The 26,475-nt window shown below is 40.0% G+C and overlaps 1 protein-coding gene across 2 annotated transcripts in view; it reads right to left on the bottom strand.

The window, feature by feature from the left end:
• Window positions 1–11,596: 11,596 nt before the first annotated feature.
• LOC145446430 (uncharacterized) overlaps window positions 11,597–26,475 on the bottom strand; it is a 33,878-nt gene continuing 18,999 nt past the window's right edge. Inside the window, exons 4-15 of one of the 2 annotated variants that reach the window (XM_080324718.1) lie at window positions 25,188–25,339; window positions 20,908–21,123; window positions 19,739–19,866; window positions 19,039–19,174; window positions 16,039–16,176; window positions 15,881–15,972; window positions 15,588–15,813; window positions 15,468–15,521; window positions 15,304–15,396; window positions 13,704–13,757; window positions 13,558–13,644; window positions 11,597–13,416 (exon numbers count right to left, since the gene is read on the bottom strand). In XM_080324718.1, coding sequence (XP_080180844.1) covers window positions 13,262–13,416; window positions 13,558–13,644; window positions 13,704–13,757; window positions 15,304–15,396; window positions 15,468–15,521; window positions 15,588–15,813; window positions 15,881–15,972; window positions 16,039–16,176; window positions 19,039–19,174; window positions 19,739–19,866; window positions 20,908–21,123; window positions 25,188–25,339 — 1,531 coding nt within the window. In that variant the 3' untranslated portion in view covers window positions 11,597–13,261. Of the gene's footprint in view, window positions 13,417–13,557; window positions 13,645–13,703; window positions 13,758–15,303; window positions 15,397–15,467; window positions 15,814–15,880; window positions 15,973–16,038; window positions 16,177–19,038; window positions 19,175–19,738; window positions 19,867–20,907; window positions 21,124–25,187; window positions 25,340–26,475 lie in introns of both variants that reach the window. The other variant, XM_080324717.1, reaches the window with a different exon arrangement.

Below are 26,475 nucleotides of genomic sequence, written 5' to 3'. Positions count from 1 at the left end.
TTTTTGCATCGGGTTGCTTTGCGATAGGTATGGATGTACGTGAATTTACAAGCTGGTATGTAATCCTGATTTACAGGAACAGCATGTAGGTAGGTAGGCGGTAAAATGACAGTCTCGATCGCAAATGTACAGGAGAACATGTAGATTAGATATACCGGAGGTGACTGTAACATTACAGTCTGGCGTGTAAAGTGAGATTACCGGACGAGTGTAAGTTAAATTTACATTGACTAACGGTAATGTTAGATTACCACGAAATGTGGCATTCGAGTGTTGATCGTCGTCGCGAGAGGACGCATTATCGTAGTACCTGTATCGGTAACGTCGATTCAGCCGTATTCGCGAAGACAAGTCAAAGTTTAGGGAAGTGTTTGCAGTTTATCGTCATATCGGTTTCTAGACACTATAGATTCAACAATAACCGCAGCTATACTAGGTAAAACCGTGAAATGCCAGGAAGTGGCGGAGCGCATAAGCGTTCCGCAAATTCGGAGTTGAAAGGGCCCGCGTCGAAGGAAATGGCTTCAGATTCAAATAGAGTTAATGGTGATCTTTCGGTAATCATCAAAGGAGTTAAGAAAACTATGCGGCAATGCAATCCATTAACTATTAATAAGGCTCTGTTCAAAGTGCTTGGTGGCAACTACAGTGATATCAGAATACTGCCTTCGGGGGACATTCTAGTCAAATGCGCGAACAGTGATCAGGTCAAGAAATTACTCGCTTGCGATAATTTAGGTACCACGTCGACACCAATCGAGGTTAAAACCGAACGCCATATAGTCAGACCTTCTGAGGTTAAAGGAGTGATAACGAATGTGCCGCTTGAAATGTCGGACGACGAGATTAGAGAAGCGCTAACAGAACAACACGTCACATTCGTGCGGCGATTCTCTTACAAATCCGATGACGAGGTTAAATATAACAAATCGGTCTTACTGTGTTTCGCGTCTACAATTCTGCCCACAGTAGTGAGGATTGGATACATGCAATTTCGAACACGGGTTTACAATCCGCCACCCGTGAGATGTTTTAATTGTAACAGATTTGGTCACAAGTCGAAGCATTGCCGCAGTGCTCAACGTTGTGCGAAATGTGGGAGTCGACATGACGCTGATAAATGCGATAATAATCCATGGTGTGTGAATTGTGGAGAGTCTCATTCGGCTCGTTACACGGGCTGCCCGAGATACCGCCAGGAAGCTAGAATCCAAGTAATCATGGCTAAAACGGGGGTCAATTATTGGAGCGCCAGACAGACACAGCAACAGAATACTGAAAGTCTTCAGCCCTTCTCGCCTACCGAATTTCCGCCCTTGCCTAAGTCACTCCATGTCAGTAGTGCAGGCAGCGCCGAACAAAGTAATTCCGATAACGCTAGTGCTGGTGTCGCACCTACCAATGAAAATAGTTCGCTCAGTCCTCGTCCAAGTTCCGATGGCAATCTGGTAACCATCCCTCTGGCATCATTATTCAATTTTATAGCGGAAGTCATCAAAAACACAATAGTCAGTTTTGGAGCAGGTCAAGAGGTACGCATAGACGAAATTATTGCAAAATCGGCCGGTGAAAAGCTAGGAATATCGGTGCCAAAAAATTGTTTTGGTGATCAGGCGACTCAAAACTATGAAATGTCGAGGGTATCATCGAACTGTGAAAACCCGATGGATCTATCGGCTGGTAAAGAGAGAACCAACAACCAATCCGCACATGATCATGATCATGGTGACAACATTGTCCTCGAGCATACACCGACATCTTCAATATAGTGCAATGGAACTGTCGAGGCTTGTATCGTAAACTCAACGAATTGAAACATTTTCTCGAAAATTGTATGTTGGAAGCGCCCGAGATCATAGCCTTACAGGAAACACACTTGATTAGCCGATATGTTCCGAAAATTCCTGGGTTTAATTTAATACGCAAAGACCGCAACATCCACGGCGGGGGAGTTTGTTTGTTCGTGAAAGAAAATATACGCCACCACGAAATCGAAGTTCCCAATATTTCCCCGATAGAGGCGCAACTCATAAAGTTGGATGAAATCGCCATCATGAATATCTACATACCACCCAATAAAGCAGTCTCTCTGCAGCTTATGAAAACGTGTTTCTCTTTCTGTGACTCTAAATTCGTGGCGGTGGGCGACTTCAATGCACATCACTCCTTGTGGGGTGCTAAGGATGGTAATCGGTATGGAAAACATCTGTATGAGGTATTAGACGACAAAGATTTGGTAGTCATAAACACCAATATAGGAACAAGACTAAACATATCGTATGACGCTGGCGCAACATCACTGCTTGATTTAACAATTGCTTCCAAAGACATAGGACACAAGATTGAGACAGTGGTCACGGATCATCTTCTAGGAAGTGACCATTTTTTGATCTTCAATCATATTTCGATCTCAGCAAATGTGACGGCGCAACATTGTAAATCTTGGGCTATACACAAAGCAAAGTGGTCCGAATTTCGATGGTCAGCTAATCGGAATCTCTCTCTGCTGTGCAATAAAGAGCACGTGACAATACAAGACATCACAGAAGCAATAATCGCAGCAGCTCGAATCAGTATTCCAGTCACGAAACCACATAGAAAATGTAGCATTCCCTGGTGGAATGAAGCGTGTGCCCGAGCTATCCGTCTGAAACGGGCTGCTTATTTGAAAATGAAGACCTCGTTTCACATTGACCTTGTTATAGCGTTCAAAAAGCAGAGAGCGGAAACTAGAAGAGTGATACAATCCGCTAAAAAGTCCAGCTGGGAATCATTTTGCTTATCTCTGAACAATACAACAAAGTTATCCAAGGTCTGGAGAGCCGTCCGATCGATGTCCGGATCCAGATCATGGAATACGATTAGTAGTCTTACATCTGGAAATCGCATACTTACAAGCAATAAGGACAAAGCAAATGCATTAGCGTGTAGATTCGCCTCATTCAGTAGCGATGATAACGTCGATTCTGAATCTGTGGCCAGACGGAAAGCATTCGAAAGAGAAACGCTTCAACCGATATTGGTACAAACCGATCAAGCTTCAGACATGAATAATCCCTTCACAATGAGGGAATTGAAGAAAGCGCTGAAAGCGAAAAAAAGTGCATCTCCGGGACCAGACGGCGTATGTTATCAGATGATCAACAATCTGGACGAACTCTGTCTCGACCGTATGCTTTCATCGTTCAATGCTACGTGGAGTAATGGAAACTGTCCTGCCAGCTGGCGTCACTCAACAGTCATACCGTTACTAAAAGGAAACAAAAAACCTAGTGATCCGGACTCTTATCGCCCAATATCCCTAACAAGTAATATGTGTAAAATAATGGAAAGGATGATATCTAATAGACTACGTTGGTGGTTAGAGAGTACAAAACAGATTTCGCCAGTTCAATGCGGCTATAGGACTAAACGCTCTACCACAGATTGTATTTTAGCCCTGCATGACGATATCTACAAAGGCATTTGGAACAAACGATCTACAGTTGGAGCTTTTCTAGACTTGGAAAAAGCTTACGACACCGTTTGGAGAGAAGGCGTCATCTTCAAGCTCCACAAACTGGGCATCTCTGGTAACATGCTGAGATGGATTTATTCATTCATCTGTAACCGTACTTTCCAAGTTCGGGTAGGTGACAGCTTATCCGATTCGTTTTCCTTAGATAATGGGATTCCACAAGGCAGTGTTCTCAGTCCGATAATTTTTACGGTTATGATGAATGACCTCCCCGATGTCATCGATACTAGTATCAATCTATTTGCGGATGACGCTTGCCTATGGGAAACTGGCTTAGATGTAATGACAATCTCGTCAAAATTGCAGAACTCGTTAATCAACCTTTATCAATGGTGTAAAAAATGGGGTTTGCGGGTCAATGTCAAGAAGTCTGCTGCAATAATATTCACTAAACGTAGAAAACTACCACCTGTTCAATTTTCAATAGGTATGACAGAACTACCAATAAAGAAAAGTTGTAAATACTTGGGAATTATTTTCGATTCTAAACTGACTTATCGTTTGCACAAAGATGCTGTTGTCGAAAAATGCCTAAAAAGAATGAACTTACTACGTATGCTCAGCGGCACAACATGGGGTGCCTCCACGCCTTGCCTGCTAGCGGTCTACAGATCTATGATCCGATCGGTAATCGAGTACGGATTCGAAGCGTATTTGTTTTCACCCTTATATGTTATGAATTCGATCCAAAAAATTCAGAATACCGCTCTACGGATATGCAACGGGGCAATGAAGAGTACTCCAGCCTTCGCTCTTCAACATTACTGCGCTGAACCACCCATACCAATAAGGCATCTGCAAGCATGCTACAATTATCGAACTGTTATAGCGTCATTGCCGAACCACCCGTGCGCAACAGTAATTGATGATTCTTGGCACGAAATTTTCCCGGACTCGACGCTATTTATGACCTTTAATATGAAAACTAGAAATGCGAATCTCATGCAAATTAATCTACAGAACCAAGTAGTAGTTCCTCTCCCGCCATGGCAGGAAATATGTTGTCGAATAGATTTGCACCTAAAATCAAGAAATGTAAAGTCTGACCTACCCACAATTGCCATGTCAAAGTGTAATCGTTACATCACAGAAATGTACTCGAACCATGTCAAAATATATACCGATGGGTCAAAAACTATTCATCAATGTGGTGCAGCCTTCGTAGTCGAAGAAATTCAGTTTTCTCACAGCGAATCTCTTAGTAAATATTCATCAGTATTCTCATCCGAATTAGTTGCAATTCTGCGTGGCTTAACCTGGGCAAAAGAAAATCTAGGTTCTCGAAAACTCGCCATCCTATCGGACAGTCAAAGTGCCCTTACAGCCATTAACGCCGGCTCTACTAATAACAAACTAATATATGATATTATTCAGTTGTGCGCAGATCTCGACAGAAAAGGAGTGGAGACAAATTTGATATGGATCCCTGGCCACATGGGAGTTGGGCAAAATGAAACGGCTGACGAACTAGCAAGAGCGGCTGCATCCACGGATCACGCAGATGACATTGGAGAATCGGTCGAACTGTCTGTTCCAGAAGTGAAAACGCTCATAGCATCCATATGCCGCGAGAAATGGATTGAATACTTCAACTCGTCACATGACGGGTCAGCATATTACAGAATACACGCACCCATCACAGAAATTCCTGCGCCGCTGAATTTTTCACGAAGGCACTCCTCGATAATCCTGAGGTTGAAATCGGGTCATTGTCGGCTGAATTCGCATCTTTATCGTATAAAGTGCCACGAAGATGGCCTGTGTCGCACGTGCATGGCCGAAGAGACCGTCGAACACTTTCTGATTGAGTGCCCAGTATATGCTTCTCAGAGACAATATTTGAAGAGTGCGGCAAGACGGAACCATGTCGACATGACAGTACGGGCCCTATTATCCAGTCCATATACAATTCAGACTGTTATTGAATTCGTATTAGCCACCCGATTAATCTAATTTTTGCGGATATAATATTTTCGACGTGGTCTGGTGCACAAGACCTTAGTAGTTAAGCACCATAAACCCCACATACAACAACAACAACCACGAAATGTCTGACTACCGTGCTTCCAAACATTTCGCGGTAAATCGAGGTTTTTATTTTTTACAGTGCACTTCGTCTAAAGCAGTGGTTCCCAAAGCGGGCGATATCGCCACCCAGGAGGTGCCAGGTCGAAAAATTTCAAGTGACTGTTCAGTTTCGAGTTTGTTCACTTTTTATAACTCTGTTTGGTGACATCGAATGATTCGCATTGATTTTCCTCACTTTCAGCAGCTTCTGGTAGCAAGTAGCAATTACCCAAAAGCGTGATTTGATTACTTAAATTACAATGTTATGTCGGTCTTGGCCGTCTGAGTCTCGAGTCATATGACAAGGTTCAGTCAACTTGAGTCACTACAAGCCCAGCGATGGCGCGTTAAAACGGCTATATTGGAGTCAAGTCGGAGAAATGACCTGACCTGAGTCTGAGAAATGACGAAAAAGCTTGGGAACCACTGGTCTAGAGCATGTAGCCTACTATTTCTTAATTGGAACTAATTGCATTTCGACTTGGAAAGTTGGGACTCATTGAAAGAAGTAGTACGATAGGCACAGTCTTATATTGCAAGGAAGTGCTACAACGCAAAACAAAATCTAGTCGGCATCTTTTGGAAGGAACAGTAGGCACAGTATCATGTTGCAAGGAAAGTGATACAAAGTCAATAAAATGATCTTGTCGTCAACTCAAAATGTAGAGATTGACCAAGTGTTGAACTTTGTAATGGAAATTTGTGAGAGAGATGCTACCTTCTCATCACCTATTGCGATAGCTGACTGCGGAGTGAAGTGAGTGAGCGGTATAGTCACTTTATCGTACAGACGTTCAAACAGTCTCATTGCGAAGCTGTGTGAAAAAACTCGGATCATCAATGACGTGACGTAAGTGACGAGCTGTCTTATATCCAACTCAGATGCATCCTCAACACACAGGTCGTAAACCCTATGAATAAAAGATTCATAGTACTGACCACTGAAAATGGCGATTTTGGCATTTTCGAAATTGATGAAAGATATGTGACGGTTGGCTTCTTTACAGAATGTCAGATAAACATGTTCCACATAAAACATATACTCTTCTGTAGGATACATTAAACACCCAGCCTTCCTCTCCATAAATGAAATAAAGAAGCTACGCGCTTGGTCGTTGCACAGCAGCTTCACAATGTCGAAACGAAAGCGCTCACGTCCAGGAGGTCCTCGTGCCTTGTTCAAAGTGTACCCAGCAATGTACTCAAGAGTTTCACTCTCAAATTGCTGAATTGAACCACCTTTAGTTTCATCTTCTTTGACCGAACCCTTCATTATCATTAATTTCATTGCGTCTAGAAGAAACTTTGACGCCTCAATCCTAGATGTATTTTCATTGAAGTAGTCCTGTGCGTGAACTGCTTCAGTTGGATAATGCCGTATCACAGTTGCTGATTCTGGTTTCGATACAAATTCGCGCCAAAATCCATCAATCTTCTGCTTTCCAAATTCAGAAAGTGTTAGTGCACTACTGACTTGCTGAATGAAGTCAGCAGGCAGACTAGAATCGGAAAGGATGGCTCTCGTGCGTTTCCCAATTTTGCTAGCTGGTGCTTCATTTCCTCCACCGTCCTCCATGTCATTGTACAACAGATCTTGGATCACATCGTCAGTCAGAAGTGATTCCCAATCAAATTCGCCTACATCAGCCATGTCCGAAAATTTACAACGATACCCACAATTATCCGAATCCCTGTAGAGAGTATATTGTATAACAACAATTCTCATGTAGTCATGTACCGTATAGCCATATTTAATGCTTTAAAATTGTATTCACTTGCCCAACTCTCTAGCACTGATTATGTAGCATCAACCAAATAACCTTGGTTAGTAACCACACGGAGTAGCTACTCGCTTAGCTAACCTCATGGATAGATATTCCTATTCAAATGCAGAAATTAACATCCTCTTCCACAAGCTCCCAGCAAAACAAATCGAGCGGCGTAGACAGTCATCAGAGCGTGACGCCCAGCAGTGTCGCATCTACGGTTTACCTTAGTTATCTATATGCAAACTTGACTTCCATAACTGATTTCTTGATCATCGAATGACAACCTTAAAATTTTGCTGAGTGTTTTGTTGATATGGTCATGCTATAGAATGCAAAATCTTGCTTCCTACTTCGATATCAAAATCAACATAGATCCATAGCAAAATCTGCGGAAAATTCGTTTTGTGGTATGCTAGTTCTAATTCATCTCGCACCTATACAATGTACAATATACATGTACATCATCGAATTAATGTATTTTGGTACATTGAAAAACGTAGATTTCTGACTGCTTCACAAAATTTAGTATACCAGTGCTCAGTGGTTTACTGAGCGTGGTTTTAATTTACAAAATCTATGATGTAAAGGTGTTCAGTAAACTGGAGTAGGTAGTGTTCCAAGGAATAACGTGTCTGCGGCTAATCTATTTCTTTTGTTACAACCGTTGATTCGCGTGCATGCGGTCAATTTCTTTGTAACCTTCGGGATTGCGTACATGCGGCGAATGTGTTTGCATCATTATAACCCTGACAGTCGTGCGCCTGCGTTTCAATTGCTTTATCCTTGGGATAGCGTATATGGGACTAATCTGTTTACGACTTGAGAATCGCGTACTTGCGACTGATTTGTTTCTATCGCTTCAACCTTAGGAATCGCTTGCCTGCATTTTATGAAAATGAATCGTCTAATATGGAGACTACATAGAAACCGGAACCACGATCTCTTCACGCTCAAAATCATAATTATAATAATTAATTAGTTATGATGTATTTTTCAGAGCGCTATCACAACCCTCGCGAACTCCATAGTCTTAATTACACATATAATCACGTTCATCAGATACAGACGGATGAGTTATCTCCGGCAATAGAGTGATATAACCGTGCATAGTTGAGTGGGGTATTGCTTCAGTATATATTCAAATAATCGTTCAGTTGCACTGCGAGCTGAAAATAAGTCGTAAATGTGGAGACTTTGGAAATTGAAACCGCGGTTTCTCTGCCCTCGAAATACCATTATATATTAAAAATTTGTGATGTCATTTCCCAATCGCTATCAGAGGTCTCGTGAACATACATAGTCTTAAATACACATCAAATTATGTCGCCATAAACACGCGCATAGCTCAACGTTGATGAGTGTATTGCTCTAGTGCAGGGGTGGGAAAATATTTTTCCGCGCGGGCCAAATGAAAAGCAGAAAATACGTTGGCGGGCTACGTCAATAATTTTATCTATATTCTGCAACGTATAAGTTGCCGCTGACGATTACCCCTGACAAGTGTCACCCGAAAATATTCGGGTTAATTTCAATATGAATATACTATTCAATCGTGATAATTGTATTTTAAAATTGTAAGCAGTGAATTGCATCGCTAATGTGGATGCATTGATGTTAGGCAATAAGAAAGTGACGGTTGATTAACAAAGAATAATATTTATTCACCGTCACAATATAAAACAATGATGGAAATAATGCATTTTAAACTCTTCTTAATTCCAAGACATGTTTATCTAGTAAGACATTAAAATTTCTTTAAGATACTATAAAGCTTGTCTTGGTCGCTGCCTCTCGAGTAGTGTGCTTGCGAAATTAGCTCTCTCTTTGCCGAATGTCTAACTTCTGGCTTTTTGCCATTATACCGGCTTGCATTATGCTTCACGGCTACCTACTCGCCACAATCTAAAGGGATGGGCGCCTCCCTGACTCCAGTAAAGAAATATCTGGTGCTTAAAATCTTTTTGGACTTTCGGCCTTCGGCCCTCACCGTTCCTTCGTTGGCATGCCCCCGCATGCCCCCGTAATCATGATCAATGATTGACTGGTTTTACGAATTGGGGATTGTACACGTATCACCTAACAATTAGAAGCACAGGGCATGTGAATGTGACAATGACAACGAAAAAGGTTTGAGTTAGGCTATACGAAAACGGTGATTTCTTGAGACTTTAGTTGTTACACTTTGCTACGTTGGCTTTATACTTTCAATATGGAATACTCATGCGACGTATACGTAGCCTACGTACGTACAACTCACATAAACACTCTTCATAGTGAACGAATGCCCGGTTCAGTTTATACAGCCTATAGTTATGGTACACGGATTAACATTCAAAAGTAGGTTTTATGTTCGTAATTTTTTCGTGGGCCACTCAAAAATCGCGTCACGGGCCGCACTTTGCCCAAGGACTGCTCTAGTGTTATCCGACAGCTGATATTATCCGCGAAAATACGTAGTCATAAGCAGAGGGGGTCAGTAACGAAGTACTTCTACTTTTTGGAAGTACTCAAGTAGTTTTCCTCTACTTCTGGTACTTACTCAAGTAGATCTGATTTTCTCTACTTCTACTTCTACTTCGTAATATTTTGTGATCTACTTACTTACTTTTCGCTATTTTCAGTTTGTCAAGTAGAAGTAGTTTAATCTCCCAATACGAAAGATAGCCTGAGGAATTTCGGGGCTGTTTTCATTGAGTACCAACATTTAATTTTCATAAAAGTCAAGTAAAACCCAGAACATTCGTTGCGCTTCGCGCATAGTAGTAATGGAGTGACAAATTTATTTTTATGAAAGTATCAGTGAATATAATTTAGGTATCGGATTTCTTGGTTCCTCTCACACCGCATTGTCGCCCCTATCAAATATTTCATCACAGTAAATATGACTCACCATAACGTTTGGAACTACGTTTCGCAATCTAGCAATTACCTATCATATCGTAATCCAGCTTTTTTGAACGTTACACCTGTTTTAGCAGATCACCTTTGATGTTTTATGGACAAAAGACATGAAATAGGTTTTCCGCTTTTTAGAAGTGGTAGTTGTATTTCACTTTCAATTGCGAGTATCATACTTTGAGTTCTAATTGCTTTCAGTTCTTTTATCTGCAGAACATACATGTTGAAGCTTAAAAGCAAGTGTAGTAATGCCTCTATTTTCCGAAAATAAAGCTACACTAAATATAACATGTCCGCATTCAAGTCGAAATACAAGCAATTTCTTCAAAATGAATACTAGCCAGTCTTCAGGATCACCTGGCCACGACCTAACTTCGACTACGCCCTCCGCCACACGTTACCTCATTTTGTCGCTTGCGTATTATATTCTCTGCATTACTTTTCATCCAGTGTGCATACAAGCCTCTTATTTACTTCGCCTAGGCTAAGGTGGGTGTCTGATCTTAAAAGCTACTCCAAGTTGTTTCGACACCTTCTGATATTTTCATTATATCGCAGTCTTGTGATGTTTTGAAACGATGAAAATATTAATAAACCTGATTGATTGATTGATAACTTTTACGATCCACAATATTTGTTATTAACGTATACTAATCGCGAAAAGTGATGAAACCATGTCCGATACAACTTTCACCTATTGCTCTTCGCCTAAACTTGGGGCCATATAATGTGGGGTAGGGCGCCATGCCATGAGCTTCTCAAAAACGGGGTCTTCTAGTAAACAAAGGGTTAGTATCGCATTTTCATATCAACACTATAATTTGCATCCCATGATGCGAAACAATGCTTATTCCGTCGAAAATTGATACCTCCTGGGATGCATCAATACGAATCAAGCTGTCTGCACCTTCCGCATAGCTCAATTCGCAGCTTTTGACAGTCCATGCGAACGAATTAAGACTGTTTACAAAACTACTTACGTACTTGAGTAGATTTAAAGTCAGTCAATTCTACTTCTACTTCAAGTAGTTTTAGGTAGCTTATTGAAGAAGTACTTATACTCGTACTTGAGTAGATTTTTTCGTCACTACTTCTACTTCTACTTGAGTAGCTTTCTTGACTACTTTCACCACCTCTGGTCATAAGTAGGCTATACAATATCGACATAATAGAATATCTCAGGAAAGTGTCAGCTAACGTATAATACGTGAAAAGTCCGTCTAGCACCGAATAGTTACGTTATGGAACAATGCAGAGACTGTGGGAATTGAATATATATTCTACTGCAAGATAGTCGCCTGAGCCAAGCTCCCTACCCACGTATGACGCCATAAACCGTACGTAGTTCAGCGTTGAACGTATCATGCGAGAGTTTATATTCTCAAAAACAGTACAGTAGAAAAAGTCTGCACGATAGTCTAGCGGGGATCACCGTGAAATTACACCCAGTCAAAGTTAGCTCAAATCCAACAAAGATAGCTTTTAGAAAATGTAACATTGGCGCGTGAAAATTGGCGTGGTAATTAGGATGACGTGGCGCAATTTGATTCGGTAGCAGCTATAAAGCGCTTCATATCACTACTTGTAGTTTCCTATATTTGCGAATCTTATTCCAGGGGAATCCGCATCCCAATCATTAATCTAACCCTGATTTGCCACAGTCTGAAAAAAGTTTTCATCAATTTGAATTTGATCTTAGTGAGTGACATATTCAGTTTTGCTGATACTGTTTCCAGTACAATCTTGTAAAAAAGAGATTTGACGAGCAAAGAACAATAGAGAATTTCCTTTCATCCTTTTCGCTGATAAATTTGTATTAAATAACTGAATATTTCACCACGGGAGAAATTGAAATACGTATTGTAAAATTGCTAAGGCCAACAGGATGCGAAGAAAATGGTCTCGCCCACTAGCTTTCTCTTTGCTGTTGTTTTTGATTCACATCTCTGTGTATCTTTATCATATACTTTACGTGTTTTTCTATTAAGTGCGTGTGGTGGGGGGCGGAGTGTATGTGTGTGTGTGGGGGGGGGGGGGAGGAGGGGGTTAGTGTTTCACAAGCCATGAACCTCACCGCACGTCACTGTTATGGTGCAAAAATCGTTATGTCACCACCAGGAGTGTGGAAGTTTGCCAAGATATTGGACCTCAAATTGATCTCACGTTGTCAAACCCTCAGTTCAGGATCACCGGACTACATAAACTTTGATATGAGCGACCAATATTTGAAATCAGTTAAATCTAAACGCAAACAAGTCGTACTGTCTCATGTGGGCTTCCCTAGACCTCGAAATCATGGTAGTAAATTCGTCAATTGGGGTATTGGAACATATGTTTTACCAGAAACGTTGAATTACCACAGCAATCCAGCCTATCTCCTTTGATGTATATGTGCAAAGTTTCACTTCGCTTATCAAGTTATCTTAGAACTCCTAATAACGGCAAATAACGCAGTTCCTATGCAACACCTTTGTTTTTACATAATGTAAGTTTAGCGGGCTACATTCGGGGCACTCGATATTTCAACTAAACATCGATTGTTAATATTCACTAACCTTTAGATTCCTTACCCTAATCTGTAAGTCTTATTTAGGCGAACACGAAGTTACACATTCGACGTATCATCTAATAGATTACTGGCGCACTAAATGGACTACGCATGAACAGCAATATTACAAGAACAAAACCGTCAAAACATTATTTTCACGCAAAAGGAAAAGATTGATATGAATATTTACAGCAAATGATTATGACTTATTCTGCAGTTCCTTTTGAGATATCAGCTTAGTATGAGAGGCTTCATCATGAAACTGCTATTGTGTTTCCGAATCGCAGCAGAGTGGTACAATTGTCAATTGTAAATTAGCTAGTAAATATTTGAGATAGAATTGGCATTTCAAAAGGATGTTAATATTGTGGGTGTGAATGTAGCCACGAAACAGAGAGGCTGCAAACGAGACGGCAGCGGATGAAGTAGAGTTTGTATTGCGGTAATATGACAAGTGTGTAGTTACTGTTTATGGTACGAACAATGGAAATGAGGATTTAAATTGTTATCTGGACAAAGAATCTCTTCGTAAAACGGACGTGTATCTGCATTGTGTTGGATCGTTTGTGCCGGTACAATTTCCCTGGGTGCCGTGTCACGATTATCCATTTCAAATTCTGAATGATAGAAAACTTCATTAGGGATACAGACATGTTTCCAAAGGAAACCACCCAACTGTTAATATGTTTATCGTTTTCTAGAGAAAATAAAATCTCAAACATTTATTGAAGTTTCGCAGTCATCAATTTTCTCCTAACCTGCGTATGTGGGCTGTTCATCAACGTTTTGATAAATCGGTCGTGCTGCTGTTTCATTTTCGTATATTCTGACACAAACTTTCATTTCTGAATTGAAGTGATCCCGTGAAGCGTACTAAGTCGCAATTGCACCAATAGAGTTATACCCTGATATCCGTCGTTGTGATCCACTGCAGTGTTGTTGGTATTTTCTTCGTTTTCTGTAGCAACATAAACAACGTATGAACTCATCAGTTAAGAACGTTTATAGAAAACAATCAGCTATCGGCATATCGTTCTGTGCCTAGATAACGGTGTTTAGAAATTTACAGCTGTATTCTCAGATATTGTGTCACAATTAGTATTTTCGTATTCTAAATAAAAGAATCATGCTGATTGTTCAGAACATGTAAAGGGTGATGTTGATATATTATCGCGCTTCTGTTATTGTTCGACTTTTCAGTAGCAAAAAATAATTAATGCGAGAAATTATTGTAACATGCTGCTGTTCAAATTTTAGTCACAATGTTGACCTCGCAAGGCTGTTGTTTGTGGTATTCATGGTGTTTGTCGATCACTATGGTCATTTATACCCGGCAATTCTCCATTTTTATTCCGTAGCAGCCAACTCGTAGCAGGGCCCACTTCTTGACATTTCTTAAAATCTAAGACACCGATGAAATGGCGAGGAGGATCCCAGGTAAACCTCCAACTTTTGAGTAGGAATTCTGGAATCAACCTTGGTCGAACTCGAACCCACAACCCGCTTGTGTTGCAGCTGTGGGTTATACCGCTATACGCTATCTCACGATCGAACCTTGCAAGGTTTGTTCGCGGACAAGGGACAACAAACTCGAACAGAGACTGTTCGCAACATCCTCACGAAAGAGTCCGTCGTGAAAGCGAACTGGAATCCGTAATGTCACGTTGCTCTTATTATAAATACCGTTTGTCGGAAACGTATCGTTAGAATCCATGATTCACACAAATCATGATGGTGTAACGGATTGTTGTAACAATTGAAAAATGACCAGGCCGCGGTTGATGGCATGACCGTCTTTACAGCAAAGTAGCCAACAAAACCTAGTATAGCAATTGAATATATAAAGAAAGAATGCGCGACTAACAATGATGATAATGATCATCGCGCAATAATTGAATTCAGATACACGAGAAACCCACGTAACAAGGTAATGCCGTACGCACGCGCTAACAACATAAGCAAGATCACGGAGTTTTAACGTCTCGAATGAATATTACCTTGAATCGTTTAGCAGAGCTGTAGATTAGAGCTAATGGCTAATATCATATTATAGCTTGAAATCTAACAAATGTCCGTGTTTAGTCGAATTGTTTTTTAGTTACTACTCAGTGCCAAATGGTACATTTAAACTTCATTGCTTCAATGATTCTCGAACTTTTTGAGCCTCATACGCACTTTTCTTGCAGAGAAATGTACCTCAATAAAAATTTAAAATCCGTTATTATGTCATATGAACTATATTTCTCTGGGCAACATAGCAACGTATCATGTCTGTCAATGATAAAAGAATTTCATTAATTTTTCTATCTCGCTCGACACGATAGGACGAACCACTCGCGGTTTCGAATAAAATTTGTATCGCGTACTATGAAAAATTGGTTGTGTCGCCTAGCATCTGTTTCCAACAGGAATGTCCAAATATTTGAGGCTCGAAATCCAAAAACGAATTATGGAACCTTAAGGTTGAGGAATCTTTCAGACCCTGCAATTCTCATAATATTTACCTTCGCATGGCGGACTTGGTTCTATATTTTGATAGGTCGGATTCGTTGCTGTTGTTTCTCCGTATCTTGGCCCACGATCATTCATTTCACATTCTAAATGGAGCTGGTTGTCTTATGCAAATTCGTTTTCACGAAAAATTGTTTCAATAAAGAAATAACAAAACCTGTACATTCGCCGTTGCTATCCATTGGGTTTTCATTATTATGTTTTGAATTTACTGTTTGATGTAAAGAAGTTGAATTCACATGGATCTGTTTTGATAATCCGAAACTTTCGCATTGACCTGCGCATCTCTTGATTTTCTTGCGTATCACCACCGACAAAACAACGCCACTTGCCACTACCATCACGACGCTAGCGACATAGATAGCGGTCCAATAAATCGATTGCCCTTGCTTCGGTGTTGGTGATTTGGAAGCTTCGTAAATAGTGAACTGAGTACAGGAACGTTGCTCGGGCTCGGAAGTAGCAGCGCACACAGTGTAATTTCCATAATCTGTAGTGTTGGTCTGCGTCGAAATTCAAATCACGACTCTATCTACTATTATGTTGACATGCCAAAAGTTGAAATCTTACGACGTGTACTTGGAATTCGCGAATATGATGGGTATTTTCCCGCACATAACATCCAGTCCAACTGAGCACGCCTTGTGGATCGGGATTATTTCCTGAAAAGCAGCAACGTTGATATGTTTCCATATTTCATTGAATATATACTTCCCTGTAAAACGCACTTGCATTACTTTCATATTGAAAACTGACGTCGACTTTGCGGTCTGCTGGATTTGCGTCGAAAGAGAAATTAACAGTCGTCGAACAATTGATATCCAATGAAACAGATTCGTTGGATAAATCGAGATCTTCCGGGGGGTCTAAATACGTAAGCATATTGAGTGCGATATCATTGGTAATTTATACCATCCCGATAACCATGTTACGGAATTCATATCCACGGGCCACGGAGCATTATTATTTAACGCGAAACAATAACTTCATATTGTTAATTTATTCGCTAAAAGCTTTTCGACTGACTCTCATCAGTATCGTTACTACCGTATCTTGCCCGTCTACTAGTTGTTTGTTTTTGTTATTATTACGTCATACAGACAAAATAGTTCTTCATTTCGAATTTGATTCACCCTATCACTGACGTTCGCTACTGATGAGAGTCAGTCGAAAAGCTTTTAGCGAATAAATTAACAATATGAAGTTATTGTTTCGCGGTATTCTGAAGTTCTGTGCCACAAATCACTTGTTCATTATTATTTAGGACACCACTGAGATTGAGTTTCAATACTTTTCTGTAGCCTTGGAAAAAGGCCAAGATTCTTTTAGGGACACCTGTGTGCGTGTATGTGTGTGCGACAACCTATTTCAAATGAGTAATATGGTACAGAGTTGGATCAATTGTAATTTGTAATTGAGCTGAATGTAATTAATTACATTTTTCAATGTAATTGTAATGTAATTGTAATTGTAACATTTTTATTTTGTGTAATTGTAATTGTAATTTGACAAAAAATTTGCTTAAATACAATTTCAATTACATTAAATTGCTATTGAGTCCTGACAAGCAAAACATAAAATAATTGACTTATAATGCATTCTCTTTAAATGTCGACAAGGAATTTGGTGGATCCATTCGCGGAAGCCCTTGACTGCGCCCTTGCGGGCGAAGTTTTTTATTTTTACCGCTATGCTGGCCTAGGCTGCCATTGTATACAATTATTAGATTACTAACCAACGGATGGATTCGCAACACGTGACTCACGATTGAATACGCCGAGAAGCGAACTGCTGAACCGGCTAAAAGCAGCAGAATTGATAGTCCCATAGCTGGCGATCCAAGCGTCGAAATTCGATATGTATGATCCTAATCGAAAGCTAGTGTCGCACTGATTCCGCAATAAAAGTATATTTCCAGGCAATGGTACCATCCCAAAATAGTCGTGAAAGTCTGGGAATCGGCATTTTTCTGAACAATCGCTGGGCGTAATTGGTCATTGTTGTGGTCATGCTGCTGCGGCGCTCTCACTTTTCAGAACAGTCGGCCTTAAACGGCTATTTTTGGAGCAGTTACATTGCCCTGACGAGATTTTAATTTGTATTTTCGGAATTATTGCATCAATAGCTTACGATAAAGACCAGATGCATCAAATTTGGACGCTTGGATCGCCAGCTCTAGGACTACAAAGTTTGCTGCTTTTAGCCGGTTCTGCAGTACGTTTGTCGGTGCATTCATCCGTGACTCACATCTTGCGCATCTATCCGTGGGTTGGCAATCTACAATACGATTTCAGTGCACGATGCTGCATCGTTACTTCGTCTGGCTAACTAACCAGACCACTGGATATTATATAACGTCTTATCTGACAAAGCACGGTTTTGTTTTTACTCCTCATACTAATTCCTACGTCCCTCGATAAAAATAATAATGTTTCTTTAATTATATACTATATACGCAAATCCAACACGTGCATATATTATAATACTTTTTTCAACGACATACTGCATACTGAAATAGCTCGAAAACGTTTTTTCTTTTAATTAAGTAACGTGTATTTGCGTATCATGAATGAAACATGAATATTTGAATTGTTGACGACGCTACGGTTGTCAAGGAGCACGGTTGAATTTAAGATTATTCATTTACATGTTCAACAGCAGCAATTGTAATTGTAATTGTAATGTAATTGAAGCATGCAAGGAGTAATTGTAATTGTAATTGTAATTTGATATTTTTAGCATGGAGTAATTGTAATTGTAATGTAATTGAAACATGCATGAAAGTAATTGTAATTGTAATTGTAATTGAACTGAAATAATGTAATTGATCCAACTCTGATATGGTACGTATATAAATGATACCTGAGTCTGAAAATCGACTTTGTTCGGAACAATCGGAGCATAATGACCTTTACAATGTCCAATGGCGTCTATTTCAGGGTGCGGTTCCGTTGACCTTACCAGGCTTAGTTTGTATTTTAGGAATAAGTGCGATCTTAGCTCTAGATTAGTGTCCAATGATTATTAAATTGTAGCGATTTGCCAAATATAGGACTATCAATTATGCTACATTTAACTGGGTCAGCAGTAGACCTCTCTGCACATAAAAGTGGGGATACTGGATTTGCGCATCTATCCGTACGTTAATAATGTATACGTAAACAGCCAATTGTTATTCAAGTGTGCCTAAAAGTTTTTGGTGGTCGCTACATAGAATTGACAGTTTGACGTCATATTGTTTGGATTGTCGCCGACTACACGGTCTTTTCAGTAAATTTGCAGTTCTATGGAACTACGAGCATTCAGGAATTCACCTCCTCGTGTCTGGTGAACGTGGGCATGTTGTTCAATTATAAAGACATTTACGAGAGTGTTTTCGAATGTGCTGAGTTTTGGAGAGAGGTATGGTACAGAATATGATGACATTGTATTATACACCCCTGAAGCAAATTAAGATTTACCTGATTCTTTCTCAGTATAATAGACAGACATGAATTACATATAGTAACACTTTATGTAGTTTAATGTGAGCTATATTTCATTTGCTTGCAGTGTCTATTCACCAGGAAGCTTAGGGAAGTGTTGTTATTAGATTTAACTAACAAATGACACTGTATATTACAGCATTCGCAACGCCTAAGGTAGCTACAATTTTGGTTGGAAAATGTAGTACATAATTGTTGTCAATTGTTGCATCACTGGTGAACAACAAATTCCACGCTACTTACAGTAAACGATGATTTCCTGTGGTGTAGACTCAGCAGTTTCGGCCATTGTCAAAGTGTAATTAGATATTATTTTGCATGAAAAATATTTTCCATTGTCCGCAGATTTCAATTCGTAGCTCCGATTAAGGTCTTTATTCTGCAAAATGAATTTTACTATTGCAGCCGGGCATCTCATGACCTCTTTCAAGGATATTTTCGGAATTTACAGTGATGCCGACCGATAAATACATGCAGTTGGGACATAGGAATATAGTATCGCAAAAGTTGCACTTTACTACAAATTAAATGCTAATTTGCACTCGGCTACCCTCACCAATTACACATACATATTAACGATAGGGTTAGCATATTTTGGAATCTTAAAAGAGGACATTTTTCCAAAATTTTCAGACTTACGATACCGGAGTAAAATCTTGAAGAATGGTACATTAAATTTCCCATACTTCGTGGTCGGTTAACTAAAAAAAATTGATTTTTCTGACTCAAAGCGTCCTCCGAAGACACTTTCAAAAGAGAGGACGTATATGGTATCCCTAATTAACAATAAAATATATAAAATTGTACAATATATTAGTTCTATAGGTAGCTGGATATGTCTAACCGCAGGCCTTGAAGCAAGAAACATGCTCCTGACTCCGCTTCGAAGACCTTCAAATAATAAATATATTGGCGATAACAAACAGAGGACGAGCCAACTTACGTCACTAATAATTTTATACTCGATGTCGTCAGGATCAGCGATGGGAAACCCGTCCGTATAAGAGCAATCAAACGGATACATCGATCCAACAGTTTTGTTCAACTGTATAGCAGTTACGTTGTGAGGCGCTAAATATAGATACTTACGTTAAAACTGTTGACGTCTTTTGATGCGCATATGAAACTGCCGCTGAACGGTGAAGCTAGTTTTTGAATATATCATGTTAACTGGCGGACTAATGTCAAGAAATTTGTCACGAACCAGCATTGGTCCGCCGACCAGAGATTGAGAAAAACTGATTTAAACCTTATTTGTAGGTGAAAAGGTACCAAATGCGTTGATTCATCACTGCTGATCCATAGAAAGAATAGCCATATGTATGCCGCGTGGATGAATAATCTCGAATCATATCAGAATAGCAGCAGTCAGCAGTTGACTTTTTACATACTCTCCGGACTATATGTTCGGGCGTTTTTCACGGGATTTATTGAATATTCAGCCTGATCCATCACGACGCTTGACCGAATTCGGCCATTCTAACAATACGAATTACGAATCATTTAATTATGCCCGCAGACAGCAAACTGGGACTTGGACGAGAAAAGTATTTATTCCTCGTCTCAGACATGGAAATGTGCTTGGACGTCCGATTGGTCGGCATCGCATGGTGATACGGTAGTTACCCCGACCGACCTGGTCACATCTTACGTATCATTTTTATGATTATTGTAACATTTCCCAATTCATGTTCGCAGATGTACGCTTCTATGCATTGTACATAGGCGGACACATTGCGGCCAAACATGAGGAAACCGACTGAAAAGTGATTATTTTATTTTTTAAATATAATCAGTGGTGATCAGTAACGAAGTATTTCTACTTTTCTAAAAAGAGAGAGAGAGCTACTTCTAGTCTTACTTGAGTAGCTTTCTTGAATACTTTGACCATCTCTGTATATAATATCGCTCAATAAAAGCCCGCACCCAGGCACTTCGCACACATCAACATAGAAAACATCTCAAATTTGAAAAAGTCGGTTAGTTTGCAACAGAAAACATAGTCCTATATCGGTACGGAATATACTTGGTGGTTGTCAGTTTTCCGCAATACACCTTGACTTCATCAGCAAAGTTGTCCTCATAAAAATATCGTCAAGACCAGTGTCATACCTGACCAACATTGGAGTTTTTCACAGCCTGACCAGTTTGCATTATACTCGCATATCGCTGTAGTGTTTGCTTCAGTACCATTGGTATGGAACAGAGTTTCATTCTTCCTTGAACAATGACATTCTCCTTTATGCCCCAAGTGCCCACTCTCGGAAGATGTAATATAGTAGGTTGAGTTTTGATGAAAAGTTGAATGTCTTGTGTACGACTTGCATGCTACAAAAACAATGCACATGCGGGTAAATCATAGGTATAGATTCTGGGCCTGTGAACGGATTATATTACTTCCATACAACAGACATTATATATTTTATATATATCGCCTGATCAATGCTGCTTTTGTACGGTACAAAACACAACAAAGTCGAAGTAAGTTCAGGAAATTTGTTTAGAATGGAGCCACGTTTTTTGGGTATTCGTCAACATATTTCGTTAACTACATTTCATTTTGTAGAGATGCAAAATCGAAAAACTCTATATTTCACCACGTCTTATTAGCACCAAGATATAATGAAAATATCGAGATGGAAGGAAAACCTATGCATTTACTGATATGTTTGCGTATTGCATGTACGCATTACATCAGCGTAAATTGCGAATTTTATTGGTCCGTTATTACCCATTCATAACTTGTGCAAAAAAATCGTGAACAGATACTACTCTATTCTTCACCTAGTAATAATTGCATGTGTTTTTGATGCTGCATACGTCACACCATCGCTACATTATGGCGATCATAATCCATTCAGCTACATCATTCTTTTTAATATTCACTCCGTTAATACTGAACGTAATTCTTGGACGTACAGAACTTCAATATACGATTGAATTGTATATGCAAATTGAAATAAGCCGAAATATTTCAGATGTCACTCGTCTGGCGTAATCGTCGGCAGCTCCTAGAGAATTGGAAATAACAATATCAACAATACTTTTGCCCAATATGACGTCATTGGCGTGAAATTTCGAATAATCAAGGCGAGGTAGGTTAGCGTATTTTGATAAAAATTTACTCCGACACTTACAAATAACAGTGTGAGCGGTCTGCATCGACGACTCACCTTGACTCACCCCCCCCCCCCGCCAAAGTTGGTATCAGACAGACAAATAACCATGAATATTACCACAGGGAAACAATTTCGCATAATTCTGTTTGTGCGAAAATTATCGAGAAGACCGATTTCGCGTCGTCGAGAGAGGCCGTTTACACTTTAACTTGTGTGCTTTGGAGTCAACTTTTCTCAAATACAACCGGGCTTCTCAAACTTGGAGTCGCTTGCCTATTCTCGGGGTCGCGGAGACGAAAATCCAATACTAATGACTATTTCAAGAATGCTAATTACGCGGATGATATCGGCCACTCATTTCTGAATATTTCAGTTCTTTTTTCAAAATAGAAGAAAGTGCGACTTCGGTCGAGAATGCGCATGCGCACCCAGTGAAAAATTAACAGATCAATCGAAGCGTGATTTTAAAGCGCCACCTATGTTAAGGTACGTATCTGACCATTACTAGGTAATAGGGACCATAATCAAATCAATATAATGGTAATTTTTCTTCTAGGTAAACTACAAGCTACCAACAGTGTTGGGATGACTCGAGTCAACTATCTCGTGTGACTCGACTTGACTGGTCTCGGCGTTTCAGAAATGTGGATTGACACGTGACTCGGAGCCAAATTCACGAGTCAATCTGAGCACTGCTTTCAAAAAGTACGCTCATGATAAACGTTTATTGAAGCTCGAAAAACTTTTTGAGTGCCACTTATCAAGAGCTACCGCTAAGGAAATTGCAACAGAGTTGCATTCCAATCAATTGAAGATTCAACACTTGTTAGAATTAAGTTAATAAATAAGTTCAAAATGGAGCCGAGCCAAGGAATGTGGATATAGATTGGGCATTTGTTTGGTCCAAATTTTATCAGTCGACTAAGTCGTCACATTTTGTACCCAATTGACAAGTCAATAATGCTATCAGGATAACCATTTTTCGAGGGAATGGATCTAATCCACTCCAATTCCTTAGTCAATTTTCTTTGGGGCAAATCATAGGGTCTCAATGAACAAGAGCGCTAATCAAATTTAATTTCCGATTCTTCGGACAGAAAGAGTTCCACCGGACATAATGTTTCTATACGCTGCATTATTGCTGTGTTCTGGCTCGATTGATGTTATTTATAAATTCGACATTATTGTGTCATTATTCTTCAATTGGATCAATTGGACAAATCTTATCATGAAATCGAACATTTTTTGTTATACAAATGTCCGCAATTACTCATGATCAAGCCATATAGTGTCGTAACCATTTTTTTGTGTTTCCCGTTTATTGGTGATGCTACCCAAAACAATGAATGGGCGTATAGACACCAGCGAAGTATCCACTCGAGACCGCGCGAAGCAGGAAGAAATTTTTGGTTGCGATAAATTCGGCAAATATTACATGCATATTAAATGATCGCTGTAGTGCAGGGGTTCTCAGCCCTTTCTTGGCCGTGGCCCATTTTCCGGTTTGAAAATGTGCTGTGGCCCACCTCTTATCTTAGATTCTTAATCCTGTTCAATGCGTGGTAGTCGATGGCGACGATATGCCTATTTGTCTAAAATATGCGCATTTATCTCTTAATTTACTGATTATAATTAAATCTACACCTCCAGGGACATGAAATCGCGCGAAGCGCGACGAAAATTTTCGAGTTGAATAATTATCCTCAACAAACGACCAACGAAATAATCTTGGGCCCCTTCGAGCTCCCCCAATCGGGGGTTTGGGTGCGGCAGTTACTGCCCTCGTAGATCATAGGCTAAAACTCCTGCGTATATTATGTTCGTCCGCTGCTCCATTCGCGTCGCGAAACACAATGATCAAATTCCCGCATCCACTTTGTGATGAGGGTTTTAGTTCCACTATTGTGGGGAAAAGTATAATCATTCTGGGCTAGCTTCAAACAATTCATTAATGAATGGGGTGCTACTACTACAGAGAAGTGGAGAAAGAGTTTTTTAATATGCATGCTGTACAATGCACATTGCAGGCTATGTCTTGTACCAAACCAACTGAAGTTGCAATGTCAGAATATTCAATCCAACGATGCAATCAATTCATGTGACTCTTACATTATGTTCCAATGATTTCCAGGCCGGACATTTTAAACCGGCTATAAAGATTAATGCGCTCCGCTAAATCTTCAATCCATTACGATTCGTTGCGGTGGTACAGTATACCTTCACCAGAAGTTGCTAATAATTTTCAATTATGGCAATGTTTGTCTTGCAATAATACGACCTGCCGAAGTACAGTAAATCTATACATCAATTACACTTCATTCCGAGTTTATTGCACACCCTCTTTCCACGGCATACGACATATGACCCTGGCGGAATACTTGGTTACTTCAGCATTACCTTCCAGTTATCATATACTCGAAATTACTTTAGTTGCTGTTAGCCGTAGGTTGTCATAGTCAAAAGCCGCCGTTTGTTCCTCCCGTTTTCGACTGGTACATACAGACTCCATGCGTGCCACTACGCCTCATCAAAGTCGGATGAAAAGTTTATGAATATATTTCTAGCGTTTAACATAACTAATAAAACTAAACTTGCATTAGTTCTAAAATTTTCTAAGTAGCCTCGTGGCCCACCTCAAAAGGCTCTGTGGCCCACCAGTGGGCCATGGCCCACCCTTTGAGAACCCCTGCTCTAGTGCTTTCGTGACCCAAGTTTATAACCCTCGCCACCCATATTTGGGTGGCGACCAATGTTGCCTCTAATTTTTGACGATTCTGCGCACACTCACCAACTCACTGCGCAGACCCTTGGACAACAGTGCGCAACGACTAAAAAAAAGGGCATCACATCGGATTTTATGTGCGCAACTGTGCCCAGAGACCGTGTCGGCACTGCGCATATGCGCAAGAGCGCAGCTTAGAGGGAACATTGGTGGCGACCTATACTGTGAGCATCACCCCTGGTATAGAACGTAAATACACTGCTTTGAATATAATACTATTATATTATGCTACCCGTCGTTTGTGGTCAATTTATTTGTGACATTTCGACAAAGGCTCGAAACCAGACTCCGCAATCATTTAATGTTTGGATGCTCACATGGACTTAGTCGTCACCGATTACTTGGTGACTCGAAATTGACTCGAAAAATGCTTCGAGTCACGAGTAAGCTACAAACGGCTGGTCTGAAAGTAGCCAAGTGCTAAATACTAAATACTTAGTACTAGATCACAAACGTAGTTAATAAATTTTATAGAGAACTACAATACTGACCCGAGACATTTAACGTCACTTTCTCCGTATCTTCAGCCTCTTGAATTTTCAATTCACTAATCAAGTCAAGTCCGTTATAATCTTCTGGCAGGTCGCTAAAATACCACGTGGCACTGACTTTTTTGATCATGTTGCTCTGATCCTCTGCGATGCTGAAATGTCATATTCTCAACATAGGACTGACAATCCAATTAATCACGTTTTACGATCACATGAAGAGCGCAGTCAGATTATAATCCATAGAGGTTCATAATTATCATCCACGTCCGTTTTTACGCATACCATCGATATGGTAAGATATAATAACACTTATGTGAACATGATATATTTATTACGATCAACTAGAGCTGCGATCAAAATTGGATCTTTTACCACATATGATGTATTAAAAAAGGGGTTATCAAAGTATGGGTAGTGACCAAAGAAAGAGTATAATTTTGGGACACGGCAGCACCAGTAAGTAATGTAATGATGTATGTGATATTTGTTGAATTTCTCGCAACAAAAATATTGGTCGTGTATCGCGCGATATTCGATGGTGGTTTGTGCATTTCCGAGGTCACTATGTAGGATTCTTTAACACTAGAACGAACAAGTGGTTTTTTGACGCATTTTCATTTTTGAAGAGCAGGCATTCAGTCAAATCCTATACGCTGTTCGGCTGAAACTTCTCGACTTTTATTTATTTTATGTAGCCCACCTTACCTATGATTTTCATCACTCATCTAGTAGAAATAAAAAAGTTATACACATAAGGCATCGCATACACACGTAAGGCATCGCAGTTTCATATTCTTGACAGTGGTTATGTAGGCTATCTGCTAAACGCAGAAAAGTCGTTTGTAACAACGGAACTTTGTTAATATCGACTTGGTCTAACTGTGCTAGCAACAACATCCCTTGTAATAGAAGGCCGTGGATCTTCCTCGTTCCGAGTCACCAAATCTTTGTAATATTATATTTCGGAAGCTCAGCGTGTTACAGGACATGACATTTGCAATGTACCATTAGACCAAGCCGACATCTGTATTGTCCATACTAATATAAGGGTTGTACAGGCAAAGGGCCTTTGCTCTGGTCTACGAGATGGATCTTCGGGGGGAGAGGGAGCTAGGTCTAGTAAATTGAATGCATATGAAGACTGAGGGCATGAGCGCATCATGTTTAGTCAGACCCTCAGACAAACAGGTTTATGGAAGTCATGAGATTTCTATTGACATAAGGAGTAAAAAAGGTGTTGACTCGATAAAGATAATATTGTTTTCGTTTATTACATGGTCGAAATGCC

This window comes from Botryllus schlosseri, chromosome 9 (genome assembly GCF_051294905.1).
Source record: "Botryllus schlosseri isolate E-star chromosome 9, Bs_hap1, whole genome shotgun sequence".
Taxonomy (NCBI): domain Eukaryota; kingdom Metazoa; phylum Chordata; class Ascidiacea; order Stolidobranchia; family Styelidae; genus Botryllus; species Botryllus schlosseri.
Note: the sequence above shows the minus strand (reverse complement) of the source record. Positions and strands in the feature narration are given on the sequence as shown.